The 22,161-nt window shown below is 36.3% G+C and overlaps 1 protein-coding gene across 6 annotated transcripts in view; it reads right to left on the bottom strand.

Annotated features, from left to right (window-relative positions):
* Positions 1 to 22,161, bottom strand: part of LOC148948453 (membrane-associated guanylate kinase, WW and PDZ domain-containing protein 1-like) — a 163,814-nt gene that overhangs the window by 135,137 nt on the left and 6,516 nt on the right. Inside the window, exon 1 of one of the 6 annotated variants that reach the window (XM_089094378.1) lies at positions 6,769 to 6,883. The exons of 3 other annotated variants lie outside the window; for them this stretch is intronic. In XM_089094378.1, the coding sequence (XP_088950504.1) occupies positions 6,769 to 6,799 (31 nt within the window). In that variant the 5' untranslated portion in view covers positions 6,800 to 6,883. Of the gene's footprint in view, positions 1 to 3,624; positions 4,173 to 6,768; positions 6,884 to 22,161 lie in introns of those variants that run through there. 2 more of the 6 variants (XM_089094379.1, XM_089094376.1) reach the window with 2 other exon arrangements.

Below are 22,161 nucleotides of genomic sequence, written 5' to 3'. Positions count from 1 at the left end.
CACTAAGATGATTTTTTGGGAGGTCTGACGCAAGGAATCAAGTTCTGTTTTTACGAGCTTCATCAGATTTATGCAGAGCGTATTTTCTAAATGTGTATTCTATTGGGATCCTCAAATGGGTCTTAGATGCATTGGGTTAACTACAGAGCTGCGGACGGTCGGGCAGCACTTTCCAGGGGGCGGCACGGAAGGAAGAGAAGAAGAGAAAAAAACGGAGAGTAACTTCTAAAGTAAATTACGACTACGAAAGATCGAGCTCCGATTTGTGACGACATCGAAAACACCGTTAGAAACGTTGTGGTATACCGTGGTCTGGATTGAGAAGCGGAAAATGTTGGTAGCAAAATTGAAAGTGCTACTCATCTCCATTAAAAAATTAAAACCCGCATTCTAACCTCATTACAACTCAAGAGTTCGTTGTTAAAGAAAGGGAAGGAACCTCGAGATGACCTGAAGGGCGTTGGAAAATGACCCACAAAAATATCAGACCTAATAAAGAATGAACCAGCACCCATGGTAACCGGAAGTTCAAAAAAGTGTTTTGAAAAGAGAACTATCTAGTGAGAAAGAAGTTCAAATGACGGTAATTCAGGAATGATAACTTTTATTCCAGTTAATATTACTATTAAAAGCTTATAGCGAAAATAAATTTGTGGGAATTTCGAAAAAGAAAGTTTCAACATTTAAATCAACATAGTCAAAATTCTGCATAAGATACTCTGTATAACATCCCAAAGAGATCCCTCAAAATCCTACATAAAAGCGTTTTGAAAAAACTACCTAGTGAGAAAGAATTTTACTTTGAAGCTTATTTAGGAATGATGATTTTTACTTCATTTATTCTTCATAGTGAAAGCTTATTGCTAAAATAAATTTACGGGAATCTCAAAAAAGAGCCAAAAACCTCCCGAAAATAACGTCAGTTCAAAATGAAAGTTGCACTATTGGAATCAACATGGTCAAAATCCAATAAAATCCCCCTCGGTCTCTCAAAATTACAGCCCCCTCCCCTCTTGAAAAACAAGGAAAACAACTTTCTTCCCATGGGAAGCACTAGATATATCTCCTGTTTTTGTTTTTTTTTTCCAGGGTTGACCGTACCGAGCCAGTAATTTAAAATGTTGAGAGGGGCGCATTTGAAAGGAAATCACCATATCTAGGCCCTTTGAACGCACTCCCCAAACGGATGGCCCTTGTAATGAACAATATACCTTCCTTGTGCCTTTCCCCGGCTACTTCTTATGGATAGGTAGTTGTTGAAACCTACAAAAGCACTCTCTCGATTCAAAACTGAATGTTTTAGTTCTTTTTTAAGAGGACCTCCGAAATCGTAGCCCCACACATAGCGCGTCAAAAACCTGAAGTTCAAAGTATTAATTAATTTTAGTACTTATGTGTTATAGCTAAAATACTCAAGTTGTTCATCTAAGTAGAACTGTTTTTTCTGACCATGTATGAAATTCATTTAGTTTTGCGATCTATATTGATAGGGAATGGTGTCTGACGATGGATATTAAAATAAAAATTTGGTTAGGTTAGGTCAGGCTAGTTTCCATAATTTTGTTAGTAAAGTATTATGTTTCCATCATATTTTTGTGGTACTTATGTATTATACGAGAAACACACGAGAATTTGGATCGCGAAGATCAGATAGTACAATAACCGGTTAGTTTGCGATGCATAGTAATAAAATATAGTGTCTCGCCATAGATGTTCAACTTAAGAGTTGGGATTTGCCAAGCGGGACGGAAGAACGGGCAGTAACATTTTTCCAGGATAAGGGGTTGTTGCTCAAACTAAATTTGCTAATAAATTATTATATTTTCATCATATTTTGTTTTATTTCAATATCATTAACCAAATTTCACTTCTCGGGTGTTTCTCGTGTAGTATATACGAACCTAATCATTTATTATGTTTTATTATTTGTGGAGATAATTGTTCCACTCTCTTGTACGTATCAGATTCACACAAAAAATCTATACAGTCGAACAGTGTTGATGTTATACCCATCATTTTCTCCAATAATCCGTTCCAAGGCATGGGAGAGGGGTGGTTATTTGTTAGACTCAGAAATGAGGACGCACTTTTAGAGTCTACACCGAGCGGTACCCACGCTAGTTGCGCCTTTGCTTAGATGGTGCTTTCCCTTCGCTTTTCATCAGTGTACCGCCTTACAAATTAAAATATGTAAAGGTACTTTCTCTTATAGCCACCATACTCAAGAATTACGCTGTGTAAAACTCGAGAACAAACCGGTTTCATCTGTCTGTATTAAGAGACAATTAGCTTAGGCTCAGAGGAAAAAAGTGGCGGTTGATAGAAAGCATTGGACTTATATAATTCGGGCTATAATTTTGCAAATTTTGGAGGTAAAGTATTTGGACACCGTGAAGTTAGAAAACAATTCTTACTTCAGAGTATACAGAATAATTGTAGCTAATACATTTTGCACGCATACCCACTGTACTTTACCCCCCCCCCCCTAATTTTCAAAAAAATAACCCAAATTTGTTTAGGTACTTATGCATTAGCTAGTACCCACACCAGAAGTAAATTTTCGTTAATGCTAATGAAATAAAACAAAATATGATGAAAATAAAATAATTTAGAAACAAATCTGGGCTACATCTGTGCACATTAGGGTGGGGGGAGGGTAAAGCATAGTATATATTAAATACGTAACCTAACCTAGGTATCTTTTTTTCCCTTAAACGCCAAAAACCAATAGTTTAAATACTGTAAACGCAATGACAAATCACGGTTTGCGATCCAATTCTCTATTGACAGATACCCGTTTGACTAGTTTCCTTTGGAACAATATATCGCGTGGGTACAGCTAATGCATAAGTACCTTTGTTTCTTAAGTATTATATTGTCATCATGTTTTGGTATTTTTCATTAAGATTAACCTAACTTCACTTCTTGAGTGTAGAGGGTATATGAGGTATGAAAAAAAAATGTTTACATTTTATTTACGAAAAGCAGGAACAAACAATTTGTATGCCGTATCATCTTTGCAAAAAATAGGTACTTGTGTAGAAAGAGGTAAGTACACGAAAAGTAAAGTTTAGTTACTAATAATGAAATAAAACAAATTAGGATGAAAATATAATAGTTTATGAACAAAACGGGGCTATATATTTGCACATTAGGGGGGGGGGGGTAAATCATAGACTATAATAAATACGTAACCTAGCCTAACCCAACCTTTTATTCTCCCCTAAACCCCAAAAAACTAAAGTTTAAATATAGGCTAGTTCCCGGAGTGAGAAACCCTATGAAATGAGGCTTGTGTCTATGTAATGCCTGTCTTTATACAGCGTCTCATATAAGTACCGGGTAATGCGTATCTGTTTTCTCAATACACTCACCGCTTTCTACATAACTAGCAAAAATATATAAGGCAATAGCTTCAAAATTTATGTTGCGTACAAATGTGGTTTTCAACATTAAGTTTTGTGTTTTTGCATAATTTATAAAATTGCTCAGCTTGACAGAATTTTTTTGCAATCTTAACTTACTGCTTGCCTGAACGTATTAGCAGAAGTAAATAAATACTGATGTAGCTGCAAAACGATAATAAGTATGCCAACTGGCACAGGATCTGACAAACTGACTTACCGTCTATGTCACTAGTAGCGTTATCAATCTCTTGTAATTTCCTGTATTTATATTTCAAAAAAGACGGTGTTTTCGGATTAACCCTAGAGATAGTATCTTCCAGTGACTTTGAATGCCTTAAACGTACACTCCCTACTTCCCAGCTGCTATCCTCGGGTACAGCATGACCAGAAGGGGACGATGAACTGGGTATTGGCTCTAAATAATCTTGAACGTTTCCTGCGTCGTGTTTATAAGAAACTTCAAATTGATACGTCGTTTTACGTCGGTTTTTATTTTTCGAATAGCAGCACAACTGTAAAACCATGTCATTCTGCACTCACTTGCCTAAACGGATACTTCCACAAATGCTTCGACACTGCATCGAGAGAAACAGACTAAACACTAGAACTTATCACTTGGATTCAAACTAGAAACTTTCGAACGGAACTCAAGATGCTCCAAAAAATTCAAAGAATCCCATCGACATGTCACGAGGAAACAATATCCCAATTGATGATCACCATTTTTTTTTCCAAGCGACATGCGAACAACTTTGCTTACTGACACTGAACCTTAATCATACTACAGGTGTACCCGTTGCAGCTTGCAACAATCCAGGAATTTAGGGGTGCAGAAGGACGGGTTTTTAAAGCATAAGAAGTACGACTCAAAAGCAAGGATATAAGAAACAAAGCCTTCAGGTAATAAACTAGACAAGACTTATTTGGCAAGTAATGAAGTACCAACGGCAAACTATTTGAAAAACAGGCTTCAAGCTACACAACTTAAAAGCAATTCTGTGAATTAAACAAGAAAAAGTGTAATCATCTGATAGTAAATTATTCTCTGGTCGAAACCAAGACACGATTTTTGACCACCTGGAAAAGAGCCAGTGCGATCAGGTCTTACAAATACTTAAGCCGCACTATAGATAGTCACACATTTTGATTAAATTAAGCTAAGATTTATAAATGGCACGTTTTTTTCCTTGATTTTAGTAACATCACACTTATACTATAGAAGCAAAAAACTTAATTGATAAGAAATCGGTTTGGACAACCTAGATCAATGCTAGTTTCTTTCCCAACTATGTCTACTAATACTATGTCTGTGAATCTTTTGCAACATTTGGCATAGATAGGGAAACTGATATTTATAGATTCCATCTTTTCTAACTTAAAAGAAAAAAATACACCTTGAAGCTTCATCATACTTGGTCAATCATGAACATTACGCATGAAATTTCAACATAGCTCAACTCACCAAATGTCACAAGTGTAGCATCATTGGCCATGCAGCCGGGCGTAATTTGTTTTTTTTTTTTTTTCGAGGGGTGTGATTACAATTTGGCTCACTAGGTTCAAAATGAGTGAAAGAAGTAATAGTTTTTCTTAAAATAACACAAAAATACAGTTTTCCTACTGGTTCCCCGTTCCAAAATTCCAAGGTTTGAAAAGAATGTGAATAAGCAGTTTTTTGACGCACTTTAAAAAACTCCCAGGTGAATACCATGTTTTCAAAATTCGCTGGTTTTTAATCTGGTGAATGTGGTGTTGATTTGAGAAACCTTAAAGTTATAGAACACTAGAGAAAGGGGGGGGTAATCCCCTTAAGTTAGCCTAAAATATCCCCCTGAGCATTTATTTTTTTAAACGGCATAAACTCATTTTTTCTAGTGTTTCAGACCACAGTAAAATACACTGATGGCCTCTCATGTTTGGACCAATTGGTTTAGTCAAATTGGTTCTGAAGATATATACTGATTATCTGCAGCTCAATTTTAAATAGCTTTATTGCTTTATCTTGCTCGAGACACCTGTATCAGCTCAAGTAAACAAAAACAGAAGTAACTTGTACCACATCTGAGGAGGATAGCCCCTCCTGAATAACCACTGCCCCTTAATGGACAAAACCTGTGATTTTTTTTTAATTAGGTGTCCGCTATATTCTGCACTTTAGATCATGGTATCAAACAGTTTGTGGTAACGAACTGCAAGTAAGGAGCGACTCGGCCTAATAGTAATCGAAACACTAAAAAAGGGGATTTTAATAACAATTAACATATCATGGGAATTTAGTTTTTATGCTGATTCGAAATATATAAAATTCATTAAGTTTATTGTTACCCATCAAAAGCTACGAGTCTGAGAAAATTAGCCAACCCCCCCCCCCCCCAACAGGCAAGCGATGAAATTCACACCACCAGTTTCAGCATATCAGAGAACCATACTATAGAAATTTCAAACTCCTGTCCGTACAAATGTGAAATTTCGTATCTTTTGCCAGACGAACAATCACGGATGTGTGTTTATTTTATTTTTGTCCATTAGCAACGGTCCTGCAAGATCGGGAGAGGGCTCACTCAAACGGAAATCAAAAGCTCTAGTGCCTTTTTTAAACGACAAAAAAGACTGGATGGCAGCAAGCCCCCTCCTATGCCCCTTTTTCCAAAAGACACCCACTCAAACGTTTGAAATAGTCATTTGGTTCAACATAGTTGAAAGGTCCGATAACTATGCCTCTGGGGATAAACATGATCCTTCATAGCCCCTGGAGAAAGGGCTGTAAGCTATACAATTTGTCAATTTTTACATCTAACATTTGTTATTAGAAAACATAGATATTTTTCGGGGGGGGGGGGGGTCCACAGGGAGAACTTTACATGGGTAGGAAAGTTTCCGGACAGAATTTAACTGGGGGGGGGGGAAATTTCCAGGTATGATTTGAAAAACAGTAGGAAATGAATTCAATTCAATTGAAAATGAGGACCAGCCCTAAAACTTAAAACGAACATAAATTATTCCGTATATGAGGGCGGCTGCCTTTTCCTCAATCCCTCGCTCTTTACGCTAAAGCCTATCTTTTTGTCACAATTCTTTAAGAACGACTCTTGAAACACAAGGGTTGTTTAATTTGACTGAAAAGCATTTCCAAGAACTTTAAGACTTTAGCATAAAGAGCGGGGGATTGAGGAGGGGGAGCCGCCCTTAATATTGAATAATTTCTGTTCGTTTTAATTTTTGACGTAGCTTCTTACTTTCAGTTGAAAAAACATGCATTTTTTAAATTATCTAACCAAAAAGATCAAACTTATTCAGAAGTAACAGTTGTCCTCGCTATGTCTTTTCAGAGTCAAGGTTTGATTTGACGGAATATACCTACCAGAAACAGAGGCTGAATCGAAACCAAGCATTGTAGAAAGTAACAATTATGTTCATAGTTGTGTGTTTTGATCATTTGTACCTGACTTCACTTCTGTAAGGGGGTAATTTCATTTCTGTAACATAAGTAAAATTAACTGAAAATGTGGCTTTCAAGACGACGGAAAAATAATAACAAGTGGATTAGCCTATATAGGCTCTCAAGTTTGATGGAAATTTCTGAGATTCTTAAATTATCATTGTTAGTAGTCCATATTTACCAGAAGATTTATCAGATCTTAACAAAACTTGATAATAAGATAATTAAGTTGTTACAGCGGCGACATTACTTCACGGAGTCTTGCACCGGATACCTAGCTCTATATATTCGTCCAACTAAATAACGCACATTAGCAACTCACAATATTGAATAAAAATACTACTTCAAGTTTAGAGAAAATCGGGCATTTTCGTAGAGTTCGTTGGTAAAAGAATAATCAGAAAACCCCGCCCCCCCCCACCACTTTCAAAGAAAGATCTCAAGGAAAGGCACAAAACTTAATATTTTGGCCTAGCCTTATTTTACAATCAAATTTTTTTCCTGGAAAAACTTCTGACCAACCCTTCTAAAACTTTGATACAAAACGCATTCATGGCAGTACATGAAGGAGATGAAACTATTCCACAAAATAAGCGAATGTTTTCACTTTTCTAATGAAAATAATAATTTCACAACCACAAAGGACACGTACTAAAATATTGAATAGTAAAAAAAACGAGACCCGAATTATAGAGGTTGCATACTTTCTAAGTGAAGAGGAAATTGACACCATTATTACATCTCAATCACTTAAAAGTGAAAAAAAGGCAATGAAACAATTAGACTTGGCAAACACCGGAAATCGTGTATATTACGCTTTGCTATTCTACTATTAGCGGTTGTAAACTAAAAGGTTCATTGTTTCATATGTTTAAATGCCAATTGCCTCCACAAGTCATAGAGCTTACATTTTGTTAATCACTTTGACCAATTTGACCAATGGTGTCAATATTGAGGAGGGGGCATTTGACCCCTCATACACTCCCCCCCCTTCATTTTGAAAAATACCTTTTCGGGGAGTATTTTCACTAACAGTGCCTTTTCTGGTGTTTCCATTGAAATAACTAAAAAACGACAAGTTTGTCCAACCACCCTGGATTTTGAAAGATACTTCCTGTCCCCTCTCCCTACATTTTTGTGGCTTAACGTCACTGCATTAGACAACTTAGAGGCGTCTCAGACCTAGTTTGGACCAAGGTAGTTTTCTACCAGTTGTGTAACTTTGATTTGGCTATCAAATGCCCAAAATTCTTCATCCAATCGGATCATACTTGTAAATTTTGGCTAGGCATATTTTCGAAAAATTAAAGTACATTAAAAATTATAAAATAGCTTATGTTGCCTGCGCCAAGAGATTTAATTCGGACAGGGGATTCAGGTCACTCACAACTGCATGTAAAAAAGGCAAACTACACAAAAATTATCACAAAAGTCGTACAAGTCAACGGATTTTGGAGGACCCTGTGTACGAGTCTAGTGGGGATTCCTTCTAAGATTCACTTAATGAACCAGGTTTTTTTCAATAAAATAAGCAAACATCTGGAAACTTGAGAAGTACATTTCTTTTAAATATTCCACCATATGCCCCTAAAATTCTATATTCTTCCTAAGCTTCCGATCATGTGACCTAATTTTCAAACCTCTCTAACGGCCAAGGAAACATTTGGGCCCTTAACTATAAGCAACGATTACACAAAGAATGACCTAGATGCTGTTAAAGCCTTCGCATTATTGTTTTGTCTGTAACAATTCATAGGGACATACAGACACTAAAGATAAAAAAAAATCAGGCCCCCGCCATTTATCTGGAGGGGAGTAAGTTATTTCCGAGCGGCAAAAATTAGATCAATTGTACAAAGATTCCAGAAAAAGATATGAAATATCACAGAAGTAGGCACCACTGAGCCAAAGATTGGGTCAATCCTGCCATATTACTGGTTCAGAAAGCCAACACGGTTTTAGGTTAAAGAGTGTATAAACAAAGAAATTAAATACTGAAAGAAATGCTTAATTAGTATAGTAAAGAGAAATATAAATGGAACAAATTTGCGCGGGGGAAATATCGGCCGCTAAACCTAGTGCTGCACCCAAATCGCGGGTTCAGTAAATTAACATCCAAGTTCCGGAGATTAAAAATTCTCAAATTGTGAACGTTGGAGCCCGCACAAGCAAGAATACGGCTTGGCCTGATCAAACGCACAAATGGTTACCCGTAGGAAAGCAAAGAAAAGACTAGAAAGGATAGTTAGTCCCAAAGACGCACACAAAACCAGAAGTCAAAGTGTTCGAAGAACAACATGGTACCCTACCAATGTGATTCTGGTTTGAGAGTTCCTACATGCGAAAATTATCCTGTAATAAATAGTCCGCCCCAAAAATTATCCGCACCATCCCACAGCCCAAATTAAGAACCCACCCCATGAATTACTGAAACTCAACGACAGTCACGTCTCGCAGCCACTTTAAATTTACAAAAATTTTTATCACTAACGCCGAAATCCTTAAGTTTCACAAACTTACTGAACTCAAGGTGCTATCAGAATTAAAATGATGCTATAGCTGTTACAGAAGTACAGTCTCATGACCAAAGGTCTCTTCGTTTGTCAAATTATTCAGAATTTATTAAGCTCCAACCTTTAGATCACCCACTTCGAAAAAAAGAAGGTGGTGTCATGTTTTTTACTAAATGCAACCTTTTCCCAAAAAATTATTCCTGTTCCTAATCTATCTGAGTACGATGAAATTCTTTGGCTAAGTATTAGATCTAAAGTACTCCCCCGTCTCAGTAATATATTTGCTAGATGTGTTCTGTTACTCGCCAGACCAAAATATTAATGCAAAAACCAAATCTCTCCAACAGCTTCAGACCAGTACTAAGTTTATTATCTCTAAGTACCCAAATGCCGAACTTTTTTCCGGTTGGTGACACCAATGAACTTAAGATGAATTCAATTTGCTTCTCTCTAAAAGTTAAGCAAATAGTTAAAATACCAACAACCAGGAGAAATATCTCTCTAGATGTCATTCTCACTAATTTGAACAATCTTTACAGTCCCCCCAGCTTTGCCTCCATTGTATAGGAGTTCTCATTTTTCCCTCCTCCTGTCCCCCTCTTTTAATTTTAAGCATACATTCTCAGTAACTTATGGCTCTCTCTGCCCCCTTCAAAATGCTGGCCTTCTTTCTTTTGGAACGTGGCTGAGTACTCAGGATTAGTCTGATATTTATAATTTGCACGATCTTGATGTAAAAATCACTACATTTCACAAAAAGCTAGACGATAAATTTGTAATTTTTTTCCCAGAACAAAAGATTTAAAAAGTGCTCCAGTGACAAACCATTCATTAATCAATACATAAAAGCGCTAATTAGGAAAAAATTGAATATTTTCAAAAATGGTAAACTGGATGAAGCTAATAAACTAAGAAAAACAATTAAAAAGGAAATACGTAAATATGCCCGATCCTACAACAAGAATAAGGTCAAAAAATTGTTTACCAATAAACCAAAAAATTGGTATTCGGAGGTAAAAAAGTTGTGTGGTATGAGTCCAGACCAGCTTGACTTCAACCTACCTGAATCCCCAGAAGTTACTGCTAATAATCTTAACAAGTTCCTTGCTTCCATCATCCAGAACCTTCCGGCATTGTCTTTTCATTTACCTACTAATGTTCTACCACCTGCTTTCTCCTCCATATCTCCGTCTGAGATCGAAAGAAGAATTGGGAAACTACGAAAAACCAGTGTTTGCCCTTTAGATATCCCGTTTCCTTTTATTAGTGTTTTCAGTGACTTTCTCTCAAAGCCCTTGTCTGTTAGTTTCAATGAGATTATTGAGTCTGGCCAATATTCGCCAATTTGGAAACAGGGTTTGATAACCCACTTGAAAAAGAAAGATGGAAAACCTGGTTTTGAAGGTTTTCGCCCTATTTCACTCACTCATATATTCTCTAAACTACATTAAAGGATTTCTTGCAGATTGGCTAAAGGAGAAAATCCAACCTCTTCCTGACCTGAGACAATTTGAGAACATCACATCCACTTCTACTTCCCATTACTTTGTTTTTCTTATTGACTCAATTGGAAAAATTCTCGAAAAATCTAATTGCTGGCTAAATCTAATTTCCATTGACCTTCAAAAAGCATTTGACCTTGTTAACCATAATATTTTAGTCGAGAGACTTGTAACTGATTTCAATATTGATTCTTTCCTAGTTATATTGGTTGCCTCCTTTTTATCAAATTGATCACAGGTAGTCAAATATCAGAATCATTATTCCAGTCCACAATTGAGTACCCCAAGGTACTCTCCTAGGTCCCCTCCTTTTTTCTGTTATGATAAATTGCCTCGTTAAGGAATTTCCTGACAGATGGAAATTTGTGAATGACCAAATGGTTGTTGAAACCTGTAACCGAATTTAGTAAGCAACCCTATCAGTTTCCAAATACATTCTTAGACCACAAATACCGTGTTCTTGTCGAAAATTTTACATTGGAAGGAACCATCAACAACTAGGTGAACATTTAAATGATTACAAAATTTCAATAGATAAGTCCCTGATACTAAAAAATAACAATGACAACTTTGAATCGACATTGGCTGCCCATATTTCCGCAAATCCGACCCATATAGTTCTTTTTGACGAGGCAACCTTAATATCAACTGTAAATGGCGTACCACAAACTTTTAAAGAGGTAATTGAGATAAAAAAATAATTTAGCAATAAATAGAGATACTGGAGATATTTCATTAAGCCCAATTTACAACAGTTTAATCTTGAAGGACTCAATCAATATTTTCACCCGAAGTAACTTAAAAGAACCTATTTGCATATCTAATGAAAACCGATATTGTAGACCAGCTAAAACTATTGCAAGGCGAAAGATCCTTGCCCAATCATCTTGGTAAATTCATTTTCATTGATTCATGCCTGGTTTTTATTCAGTGTCTGTTCTGTCTTTGTAACGTAAACTTCGAAAGGCTAGTTTTTCGTGTTTTTTTTTCTTTTTTGTTTAGCACTGAGGACAACTTGGCGGAGGTCCTTGTCGAAATATTTGCTTATATTTTCATATTCATGGTTTCGCCACTGGCTGACAAAATCCTCGTTTTTTCACCCTTTTTGATTTTATTTTTATTTTGTTACTTTCTCTCCTCTCTGAGTTTCATCTATCAGTTTCCTCAGCGACATTGCAGATGACGCTGCGGAGTTAAACATGAGAGTAAATCCCTCTAAATCTATGATAATGCCAATTTGTTTCCTTAAAACCTCACTTCTTTTCCTCGACCCTATCCCTCCAGGGGGAAGACATCATAACATCTAACCGTCAGGAGCACTAGCGTCATTTCGTCTATAATATTCATCATAACATCCACAAAAAAATCCGTCAGAACCACTAACCGTCATAACATTTAAAATTCTTAAACTTATTTTTTGGGGGATTAGGGGGGAAAAGGTACCTAGTTTAGGCTAGGTTACGTATTTAATATATGCTATACTTTAACCCCACCCCCTGGATGTGCTAATATATAGCCGAGATTTGTTTCTAAACTATTATATACTTATTACTATTATATAAACTTTTTTTAGATGTTATGACGGTTAGTGGATCTGAAGAATTTTCGTTTTAGATGTTATGACGTTTAGTGCTTGTGACGGTTAGTCGAAACGGTAGCACCCCCTCCCCCCCCCAGGTACTTATGTGTCTTCCTTTAAATTACTTGGGGTTACAATTTCCTCTAATTTAAAGTGGGATATCCCTGTTAAAGATACTGTCCATAGGCTAATGCGACCAGGCCTCTCCTTAAGCTCTTGAATAAATTTAACGTCATCCCTTCCCATTCTTTAAGGATCTAACTTCCTTTGCCCGCCCGCATCTTGAATATGCTTGTCCAGTTTGGTATCATGGCATCTCCTGTGATGAATCAGAAAAAATTGAATCTATTCAAAAAAGAGCCCTGAGAATAATTTTTAAAGAAGCTAAGGTACCATACTCGCTCCTTTTAAAAAAGTTCCTATGGACATGGTCAGCAATAAATATTTGAAAACCTTTTATTTGGGGTCTCCAATTGCCTTGAAATGGCTCATAGAACTCATTGACTATTTGAATTATGGTTTTACCTTGCATATCTACCTTAGTTCTGCCCTAGGATGGATGGATGATAGATTATCTATAAACAAAAGTGAAATGACATCATTTTTATAGAATTCTGAAAAAGGCTTATGCCAGCTTTGCCTCTCACTATCTGTCTTTGCTTTTTTCCAATTAGCCATGGCTCTTGACTTTTTCATCATAGTCCACCGAGTTGATTTTAATTCAGAGCAAAAGGGTTTAGTGAAGAAGAAGAAAACATTATGTGAAATCAAAGAACAAGAGAAGTGTTTTGAAGCTTGTAGATGGGGCTGTATAAAGGAATTTCGGAAGCATTTACGAGCGACACATAGACCAGTCAAAAGCAATCCCGAAAGTTAATTCTTGGCTAACGTATTTAAAAACCTGGAGAATCATAGAGGTTTAGCTGGCAAAAACCTATCTACTCACCAGTTCACAGTGAGCCAACCAATGAAATGGTTAGTGAATTAACTTCCAATCCTGAGCAGTCTTACCAGCTAATACAGGAGACCTCAGAGAGCAACCTGAAACAAAGCATCAAAAGCCACCAAGTAGGATCTTCTCCAGGGATCGATGGAATCTCGTCAACAATGTTTAAAAACTAATTGGCCCCGTATTTGCCAATTATACAAACATTGTTTAATGTGGTCCAGGTTTCATGTAGTTGGCCAGTAGTATGGAATACATTGGTCATAATACCATCATTTAAAAGGGGTAATCATATGACACTTAGCAATTACTGTCATATTAGCCTGATGCCAACAATTGGCAAATATTTGGATAAGGTTCTAGATGTTGGATTAGGGTGGTGGCTAGTTAAAGAAAAACATTATCAGTGAGACACATGGAGGATACCAAACAGAGTATTCAACTAGAGACCATGTATATATACTCCAGGACCTCATAGGCAGATATTGTAGACGAAAAGGTAAGCTTTATATGGCCTTCCTAGACATTGAACGGCATTTGGTAGTATTCATACGTCAATTTTGTTTTGTTAACTTGTTAAGATAGGTCTACCTAGACTTTTTATCAATATATGAATGAGATAACTTTATCTGTTGTTATTGTTGCTAAATTAGGTGTATTTAGACCATTCAGAACCCTTAGAGGAGTCCATCGTGGAAGTGCTAAAACTTTTTACTATGTAAATTAATGATTTTGCCGAGTTCCTTGGAAAGAGATAGACCCAAGTTGTATCACTAGCAAATATCATATTTTTTGGTTTGTTGACAACACTGCTGCAGTAGTCAAATCAGCTGAGGACCCCCAAACTCCTGAATTTAACTGAAGCTGAAACAGAATGAAATAAGCTGAAGCTGGATGCATTTAAGACAGAGATTGTCATCTTTCAAAGTAGGAAACCTGAAGTGATAATGTGTTTCAAAATAAAGTGCTCCAAAGTGATAATGATTTTGCTTAGTCCCTTGAACAGAGATAGACCAAAGTTATATCACTAGCAAATATCCTATTTTCTGATTTGTTGACAACACTGCTGAAATGGTCACATCAGCTGAGGACCCCCAGACTCCTGAATGTAACTGAAGCTTAAATAGAATGAAAGAGGTTGAAGCTGAAAGCATTTAAGACAGAGATTGTAATCTCTGTAAATTTACCAAATACCAAAATAATTTACCAAAGTAGGAAACCTAAAGTGATAATTTGTTCCAAAATAAAGCATTCCAAAGTGATAATAATTTTGCTGAGTTCCTTGAAAAGAGAGATCCAAAATGTATCACTAGTGAATTTCCTATTTTCTTTTTATTCTTTGTTGACAACACTGCCTCTTGGCCAAATCAGCTGAGGACCTCCAACCTCTTGAATTTAACTGACGCTTAAAAATAATATAATAATGAAAAAATACAATAATTAAAAATAAAATAATGAGATAAATTGAAGCTGAGCCCATTTAAGAAAGAGATTGTTTTCTTCCAAAGTAGAAAACCCAACAGACCCAGAGATTACTCTTTTACCTATAATCAAAAGTCAATAAAAATGACTCATAAGCATAAATATTTGGAATTCGCAGTTGCAGCAAATGAGAATAGGACAAAGCATACAAGCGCCTTAAATTGATGATTTCATGGGGTAAGGCAGCTGTTTGTCCTCTGTATAATGGAAAATAAAAATACAAAGATGCACAAATAACTCTTCTTCCTTCTTCTATTTAACAGCAGGCGGGCTTTTCAGTAAAACTATTTAGCCCTTTTCCTTCTGCTTCACTCTGTGGGCTACAGAGCTACTGGCTTGATTGCCTCATATTTATTAGATATATTCAGATATCTTTCAGCAGATCTTTCGACTCTAGGAGTTCAAATATAAGATGATAGATGTCGATTTCTATGCTCTGTGTGCAGGTATAGTTGGCTAGGCTCTTGACTGATAGTGGGATTTTGTGGTGTTTGAAGTATTTTAACAGTTTAGAAAGCAAGGTATGTTGTGCAGACGTCAGCATATTACATTCAAATAGGCAATGGTAAATTGTTTAATTATTCATATTAAAATGCCTGCAAAGAGGGGACAGGTGAATTGAACCACTTGAATTAGAAATCTTATATGAGAATGCAAGGAAATTTAGTCCATTTGTTCCAGAACGAATTCTATGATAAATTTTAGAAAGATACTTATTGGGAAAGGGGGAAAGGATAGGATTAATCTTATTAAAATTAATATCTGATAGCCTCCATCGGTATATATCTCTAATTGGGATTGGTCTCCCACTTGGCTGGTCAATATTTATAGCATTTTTTGCTATTTCATCAACCTGATGATTACCACTTATGCCAGAGTGGCTAGGAATGTACTGAAAGTAAGTATTTATGCCACTTGAAGCAAGATTATCAATAATACTGAGACAATGATAAGTGTCAATGTCCAACTTATATTGAGGAGCTGAGGCCAGCAACTCAAGGCTTGATAAAGAGTGGGAATAGATGATAATATTATTCAATTTTTCAATCAAAGATTGGTTTTGCTTAAGGTGTTCTAATGCCATGATTATGGCATTTAACTCAGCAGACATTATAGATAAATTATTAAATAATCTCTCGCCCATTGCAATTTTCAGGTGAGGAAGGAAAACACCACTTGCAACCTTCTCATTCATTTTTGACCCATCAACAAACATTTGGAAGTGATGTTTATAGGTCATTGTATTAAGTTCTGCAAATTTTTTCTGAACAAAAGCAATGGGGGTTAAATCTTTATTCCATTTTGAAAATTCAGTATTTATTATAGGAAATGATCAATTCTATGGAGGGGAATGGGAGAAAGTAGGTGTAATAGACTTTGCTGGTACAGGGAACTTCTTGTGAGCTTTGGTATACTCAATTGCTATACCTCTAAACATGGCTGGATTTCTTGACCAATTATGTAATGTGTAAGAGCTACTTTATTTGATTTTTGTAAGATGTTTTATCAAGAGAAAGCTACGTCTATCCCTTATTGTTGTTAATCCACTCTCCATAAGCAGAAACTTGGTGCTTGTGGGTTTCAGAAGGCCAAACATAAGACGTATTATATCATTGTGTGTTCTTTCAATTTTTTGCATCTGGGTTTTTGCACAAGCACCATATACATTGAGCCCATAATGAATATGGGGTCTTATATGTGATTTATAAAATTGGAGTAAAGTTTTCTCCTTCCAAACCCAGGGTGTGGAAAGAAGTCTTTTTAGTATATTTGCTTTTCTATAACATTTTTTTATTGTCTTTGAAATGTGGAGGTGGAAATTAAGTTTTTGGTCAAGCATGAGACCTAGATAATTAATATTATTATCTTCTGGAATAGTTGTTTTATTTAGAGTTAGTTTTGCATTAACATGGTTTCGTTTCCTGTGAAATTGGATTATTTTTGACTTGGTGGGTGCAATGGGTAAATCTGAATGTTGAGAGAATTTTTCAAACTGGAAAAGTGACCTTTGCAGATTTGACTGTGCTATCTCAAAGGTGTTGCCAGATGACCATAGCACCAGATCATCAGCATATTGTAGATTCGTGTGGGGTAGGTTCATGTCCCAGAGATATAGGGCAAATAGGAGGCAACTGAGGACTGCTCCCTGAGGTAGGCCTTTGGATATTGTCTTTTGGGGTGAAGAGGCTGGACCAACACAAACAATGAAACTTCACACTTCTATGAAGGATTTAATAAAGGATACTAGCTTAGGAGGTACTCCAAGGTTTGCAAGTTTATTTAAAAGGATTTGGTGGTTCACATTGTCATATGCTCCTTCAAAATCAAGGAAAGCTGCCACTAGGATATTATTTTTTGAGAAAGATTCATTTATTGCATTTGTTAGCAAAATGAAAGCATCTGTTGAGGAGTGGTATTTCCTGAATCCAGTTTGAGTGTGTGGGATCATGTTATTTTTCTCAACAAACCAGAGGAGTCTGTGATAAATCATTTTCTCCATTATTTTCCCCATCACAGGTGTAATCATTATGGGCCTATAAGACTCAGGGTTATCTTTTGGTTTATTTTTCTTTAGGATTGGTAGGAGGGACGAACATTTCCATATATTGGGGAACCTAGAGGATGCCCAAGCGTGATTATAACAATTTAGCAGTTCTTGTTTGTATGAAGGTGTGAGATTCTTTATCCATGTAGGGTGTATATTGTCATAGCTGCTGCTAGTTTTGGACCTAATATGATGTATTGCATTATTCAATTCCTGGATTGAAAATGGATTAGTTATGTACTCGGATCCTGGGCGTGGTTGGTAACTAGGGTTCATAGGAATTGTGGACAGATTGCTTTGATTGTTTGACGTTAGCTTATTAACAAAAAGAGTTGCAAATAGGTTAGCCTTTTCAATATCATTGTCATAATGGGTATTATTATTTATAAGCTCATACAGGAGTGGGTTGGGAGAAGTCTTTTTCCCAAATATGTGGCTTATGACTTTATGTATAATTGGCTCATGCGTTTCTCTGGAGAGATTATTTGCAAAATTATTCCAGTATTTATATTTAGCATCTATTATAGTCCTTTTTAGATTAGATTCTGCTTGTAATTTTTTTAAATATGTAGTAGGTGTTGGTTTTTTTATGAATTCTGTCCTAGCTGCCTTTTTTATCTTCCATTTATTTAGGCACTCATTTGTCCACCATGCTTTAGGAATTTGTTTAGGGAATGTTTTCTTAGGTGTTGTCCTGGGGATAGCATGATTAGCTGTATTTATTAGTAAAGATGTCAAGGCTTCAGCATGTGTCTCAACTGTTGTGTTAGAAATGCATGAACTTTGGGTGAAACTTGTAATTTCATCATTTAGCTTATTTTGGAAAATAGACCAATTTGCTTTAGTGTTGATATATTTGGAGGTATGAGATGAAGTTTCAGCAGGTTCATTTAGGGAGCAAACTATAGCAAAGTGGTCTGTACACAGACTATCAATTTTATTTATGTAAATTTTGTTCAAAAAATTTAAAGACACAATTTGTAGGTCAATTGTGGAGAATTTGGCACTTTTGGGGTTAAAATATGTAGTTAGGTTTGGAGGGGTAGCAACAGCTAACTCATTATTATTTGAAGTCATATGCTCAATAAATTTACCAGCTTTATTTGCTGGTTTATTCCCCCACAAAAGGCTGTGGGCATTGAAATCACCACAAATAATGATGTTTTTTAACATATTAGAATTATTTATATAATTAAAGAAATCCTTGGCATCTGAAGTTTGGCCATTAGGGTTATAAAAGCTTATTATGTAGGTTTTTAAATTATTCAGCCAAACACTTATACCAATTACATCAACATCATTTTCAAAATCTGGAAAATTGATGCCACAAAATTTTATATTATTATTAACTAATAAAGCTACACCACCTCCTTTTCTCTCTGAAGATCTATCCTTTCTCAGGATAGTGTATCCCAGAGACTTAATTTGTTGATTTTGGGTTAAATGAGTTTCCTGGAGGCAAGCAATATTAATGGAATTATTATTCATAAATGATATTAGTTCATTTAGCTTATTTTCTGTGAGTGATCTTACATTCCATTGGAGTATTGATAAATGTTGTGTTGTTGGTTTATTCTTCATATGACTGTGTATCAATGTTCAGCTTTGTTAAAAGTAAAGCAAGATCTTTTTTTGCTTGAATGAGCATATCATCTGGGATGTAGATCTTTGCCAATTCTGCAATAATTTTTGTTTTCTGTAGTTGATGTATGTTCATGGCCTGAACTGCAATACAGTTTAGAATGAATAAGCATATATTTGGGGATTGCATTTTTGGTAGTGCATCCTGTTTGTTGGTTAAGAGATTGATTCCTGGTAATGTTTCTGGTTTGTTTCTTCTTGGGAGGGAGGGCCAGGCTGGCCTCATCTCACCTGAAATCAAGGCTTGCTGGCTTGGTGATTCCTTCTGATAGGGATTTGAGCTAGGGGGCTTAGAAGATGTTGTTTTATATGGGGTGCTTGATGCATTTGGGGCATTTGACTTGGGGGTTTTGGTTGGTTTCATTACAGGCTTTATTTGGTATTGTTGGGCAGCATTTGCTTCCATTGCTGCAAAGGGGTATGGGATGGCCTTCTCTGTTGATATTTGGAGTGTTAGAGCTCTTTTCTTGTATGCAGGGCATAATGATTTATTTGTAGATTCATGTGGACCTTTGCAATTGATGCATGTAGGCTGGGTGTTTTTGCAAGTTGTCAGCTCTTTAGGATGGAAAGATTTACAATTACTACACTCTTGGAGAATTTCATTGCATTTGTTTGTCGTGTATCCCAGTTTGAAACACTTCTGACACTGAATAGGCTTAGGTTTGTATTCCTTGTGTGGTTTGATTTGCCCAAATAGGAGTAATTTTTCTGGGATATCAATTTTATCCTTTAGTGTGAATAAGAAGGATCTACTAGTTTTTAGGCCAGTAGTTAGGTTTTCCAAGTTGGGTAACATCCTCAACTGGGATTGTGTTTCCAGCCCTATCTGAGAGGCCTTCTTTTAACTCCTGAGTAGATATCTCTGGGGAAACATTATAAACTACAATTTTTGTTGGTGATTGTTTTGGGTTCCAATTAGATGCAATAATTGGGATATTCAGAAGGGATTTAAGGTTAATTATTGTATCTGCTGATTTCTGATCTTCTACAGCTATAAGCAGAGATCCATCACGGTTAATGTTAAGAGAGAACATTGATTTAAGCAATTTAAAAATTGCAACTCTTATTGCAGTGATCAATTTTATTTCAAAGGGGGTAGTGGGAGTAATTTTAAGGTAAATTCGTAAGTTTTTGGAGGGAGGATCTTGGGCAGGGAGAGGGGAAATGCTTTTAATTGGGGATATTTTTTCCTTTTTTTAGAGCTTCTAGAGAGGACCTCTTGAAACCCATTATCATCATTTATGGTTGCATTAGGACCTACAGTTATCATTGTCCTATTCTCCGAATCGGAGCCATCATTAGAACTTTCAGATAATGTGCTTGACCAGCCAGGATGGGTATCTTTCACTATGGAATTTGATTTGGGATCTGGGGGGACGTTGTTTTTTTGGAGCACTTCTGAACATTGCCTATTGGAAAAAGCTTTAAACACAAATATAAAACTAAAATAAGAAGGGAAAATAGATTATATCAAACCGTCTGCACTATACTATGTGAAGGATAAACACCACAGTATAGCCCTGAGGATGACTTGAGCAGGATAGGTTTGGTACAACTACTGATTAGAAGCGATAATAATCAAGAAAATATATTTCGATTTTCTTGTACAGTTGCTGTTGTTCATTGTTGTTTGTGTAACTCTTCACAAACAAAGTCCTGTGGCCCCTTATGGTTGCAAGTTGAGGAGGGCTGTCATAGCAAAACAACTCGAATATGGACAGTTTCTGTGCTTTAAAAGAGTTAAACGCCTTCAAAATGATTTCAGTAGTTTGGTCCTTAAAGGTGGTCTAGACCTCCTTTTTATATGGGAATTTGTCTTTGGAAGCAACTGCAGGAAAAATTCATTTGAAGAAGAGTACCCTTGAGACTGCTGTGAAACAGTACAAAGAAAAAATGCAAAATATCAAGCAGAGTGGTGCTAGTGGTAGCAGTAATGACAATGACAGTGTTCAGGAGAGCACTTAGCTTGTTTTTTTAATCCCAAATGAGAGAAAGAACAAAAATGATCACTGCTGAACCACAGGTTGATTCCCTATGCAATACAAAAGTTAACCTACCAATGGCCAACTGAAGATCAAATGCCTGTCAAGCTGGGAACTGAGTGAAAGGGTTCATCAAGCAAAATGCCTGTTTGTTCATCAGAAAACCTGAAAATATCTTCAGGAGTTGTATTGCAAGCATCATTTTCCTCCTGGTCAAATTTGGAACTGTAACCGAACAGGAGTATCTACAGATGTGCAGGCCCTAAAGGTGATTACTTTAAAATGGAGCCAAATAGATGGCACCAACCATATTGGCAGACAGAGAGGGAAATACCATAATACTGTACATTGTATCTGAAACTGATCAGACAATTACAACATTATTTGTTTTTCCAAGAGTCAAAGCTCCTGAGAGGATGTATAGAGATGGACTGCCAGGATGCATTGGCATAGCCCATTGAAGTGGATTGATGACCCTGGAAAATTCCTTTAGTTCCATAGAACACTTTCAAAAACAGGTCAAACTAAGCAAAAAAGACCCTGCTTTACAATCATAAAAGCCAAATTTCAGTACAACTAGTTTCTTTGTGTAAAGATAACAGGCTCCTAACCTTTTCTCCTTATTGCTCTCATGGTCTCCAACCCCTTGATGTTTCAATATATGCACCATCAATACATGCCATCAGGGACTTGTGTGACAATTAAATTTAGTCAAATCCTGGTCAGAGAATTTCAATACATGAAACAGGACAGTAGTCAAAGGATTCCTTTCTGGAAAAGCAGAATCCTCAAAACATTACAGCTAGTTTTGAAATGCAGGAATTTGGCATTTAAATCCAAATTATTTCACAGAAGCTGATTTTCCCCAGGTCCTTCCAACATGGATGAACCTCACCCTGAATCAGTTTGCTCTTTGTCTTCTGTCTTGATGGATCAACAGTAGTCAACATCAAACTTTCCTATGGCATTAACTCCTGAAAGCATCAGACAATATCCAAAGGCAAAAGAAGAATTCTGACAAAAAGGCCAGAAAAAAGAGCACTGGAAGCAGAAACTGATCTAAAAGTTGCTGAAAAAGTCACTAAAAACAGTCAAAGATTTCATTCATTGCTAACAAAACTA

Source organism: Artemia sp. Qi Xiang Cuo, chromosome 9, assembly GCF_049724085.1.
Source record: "Artemia sp. Qi Xiang Cuo chromosome 9, ASM4972408v1, whole genome shotgun sequence".
In the NCBI taxonomy this organism is placed as follows: domain Eukaryota; kingdom Metazoa; phylum Arthropoda; class Branchiopoda; order Anostraca; family Artemiidae; genus Artemia; species Artemia sp. Qi Xiang Cuo.
This window is presented reverse-complemented; position numbering and strand designations above follow the sequence as displayed.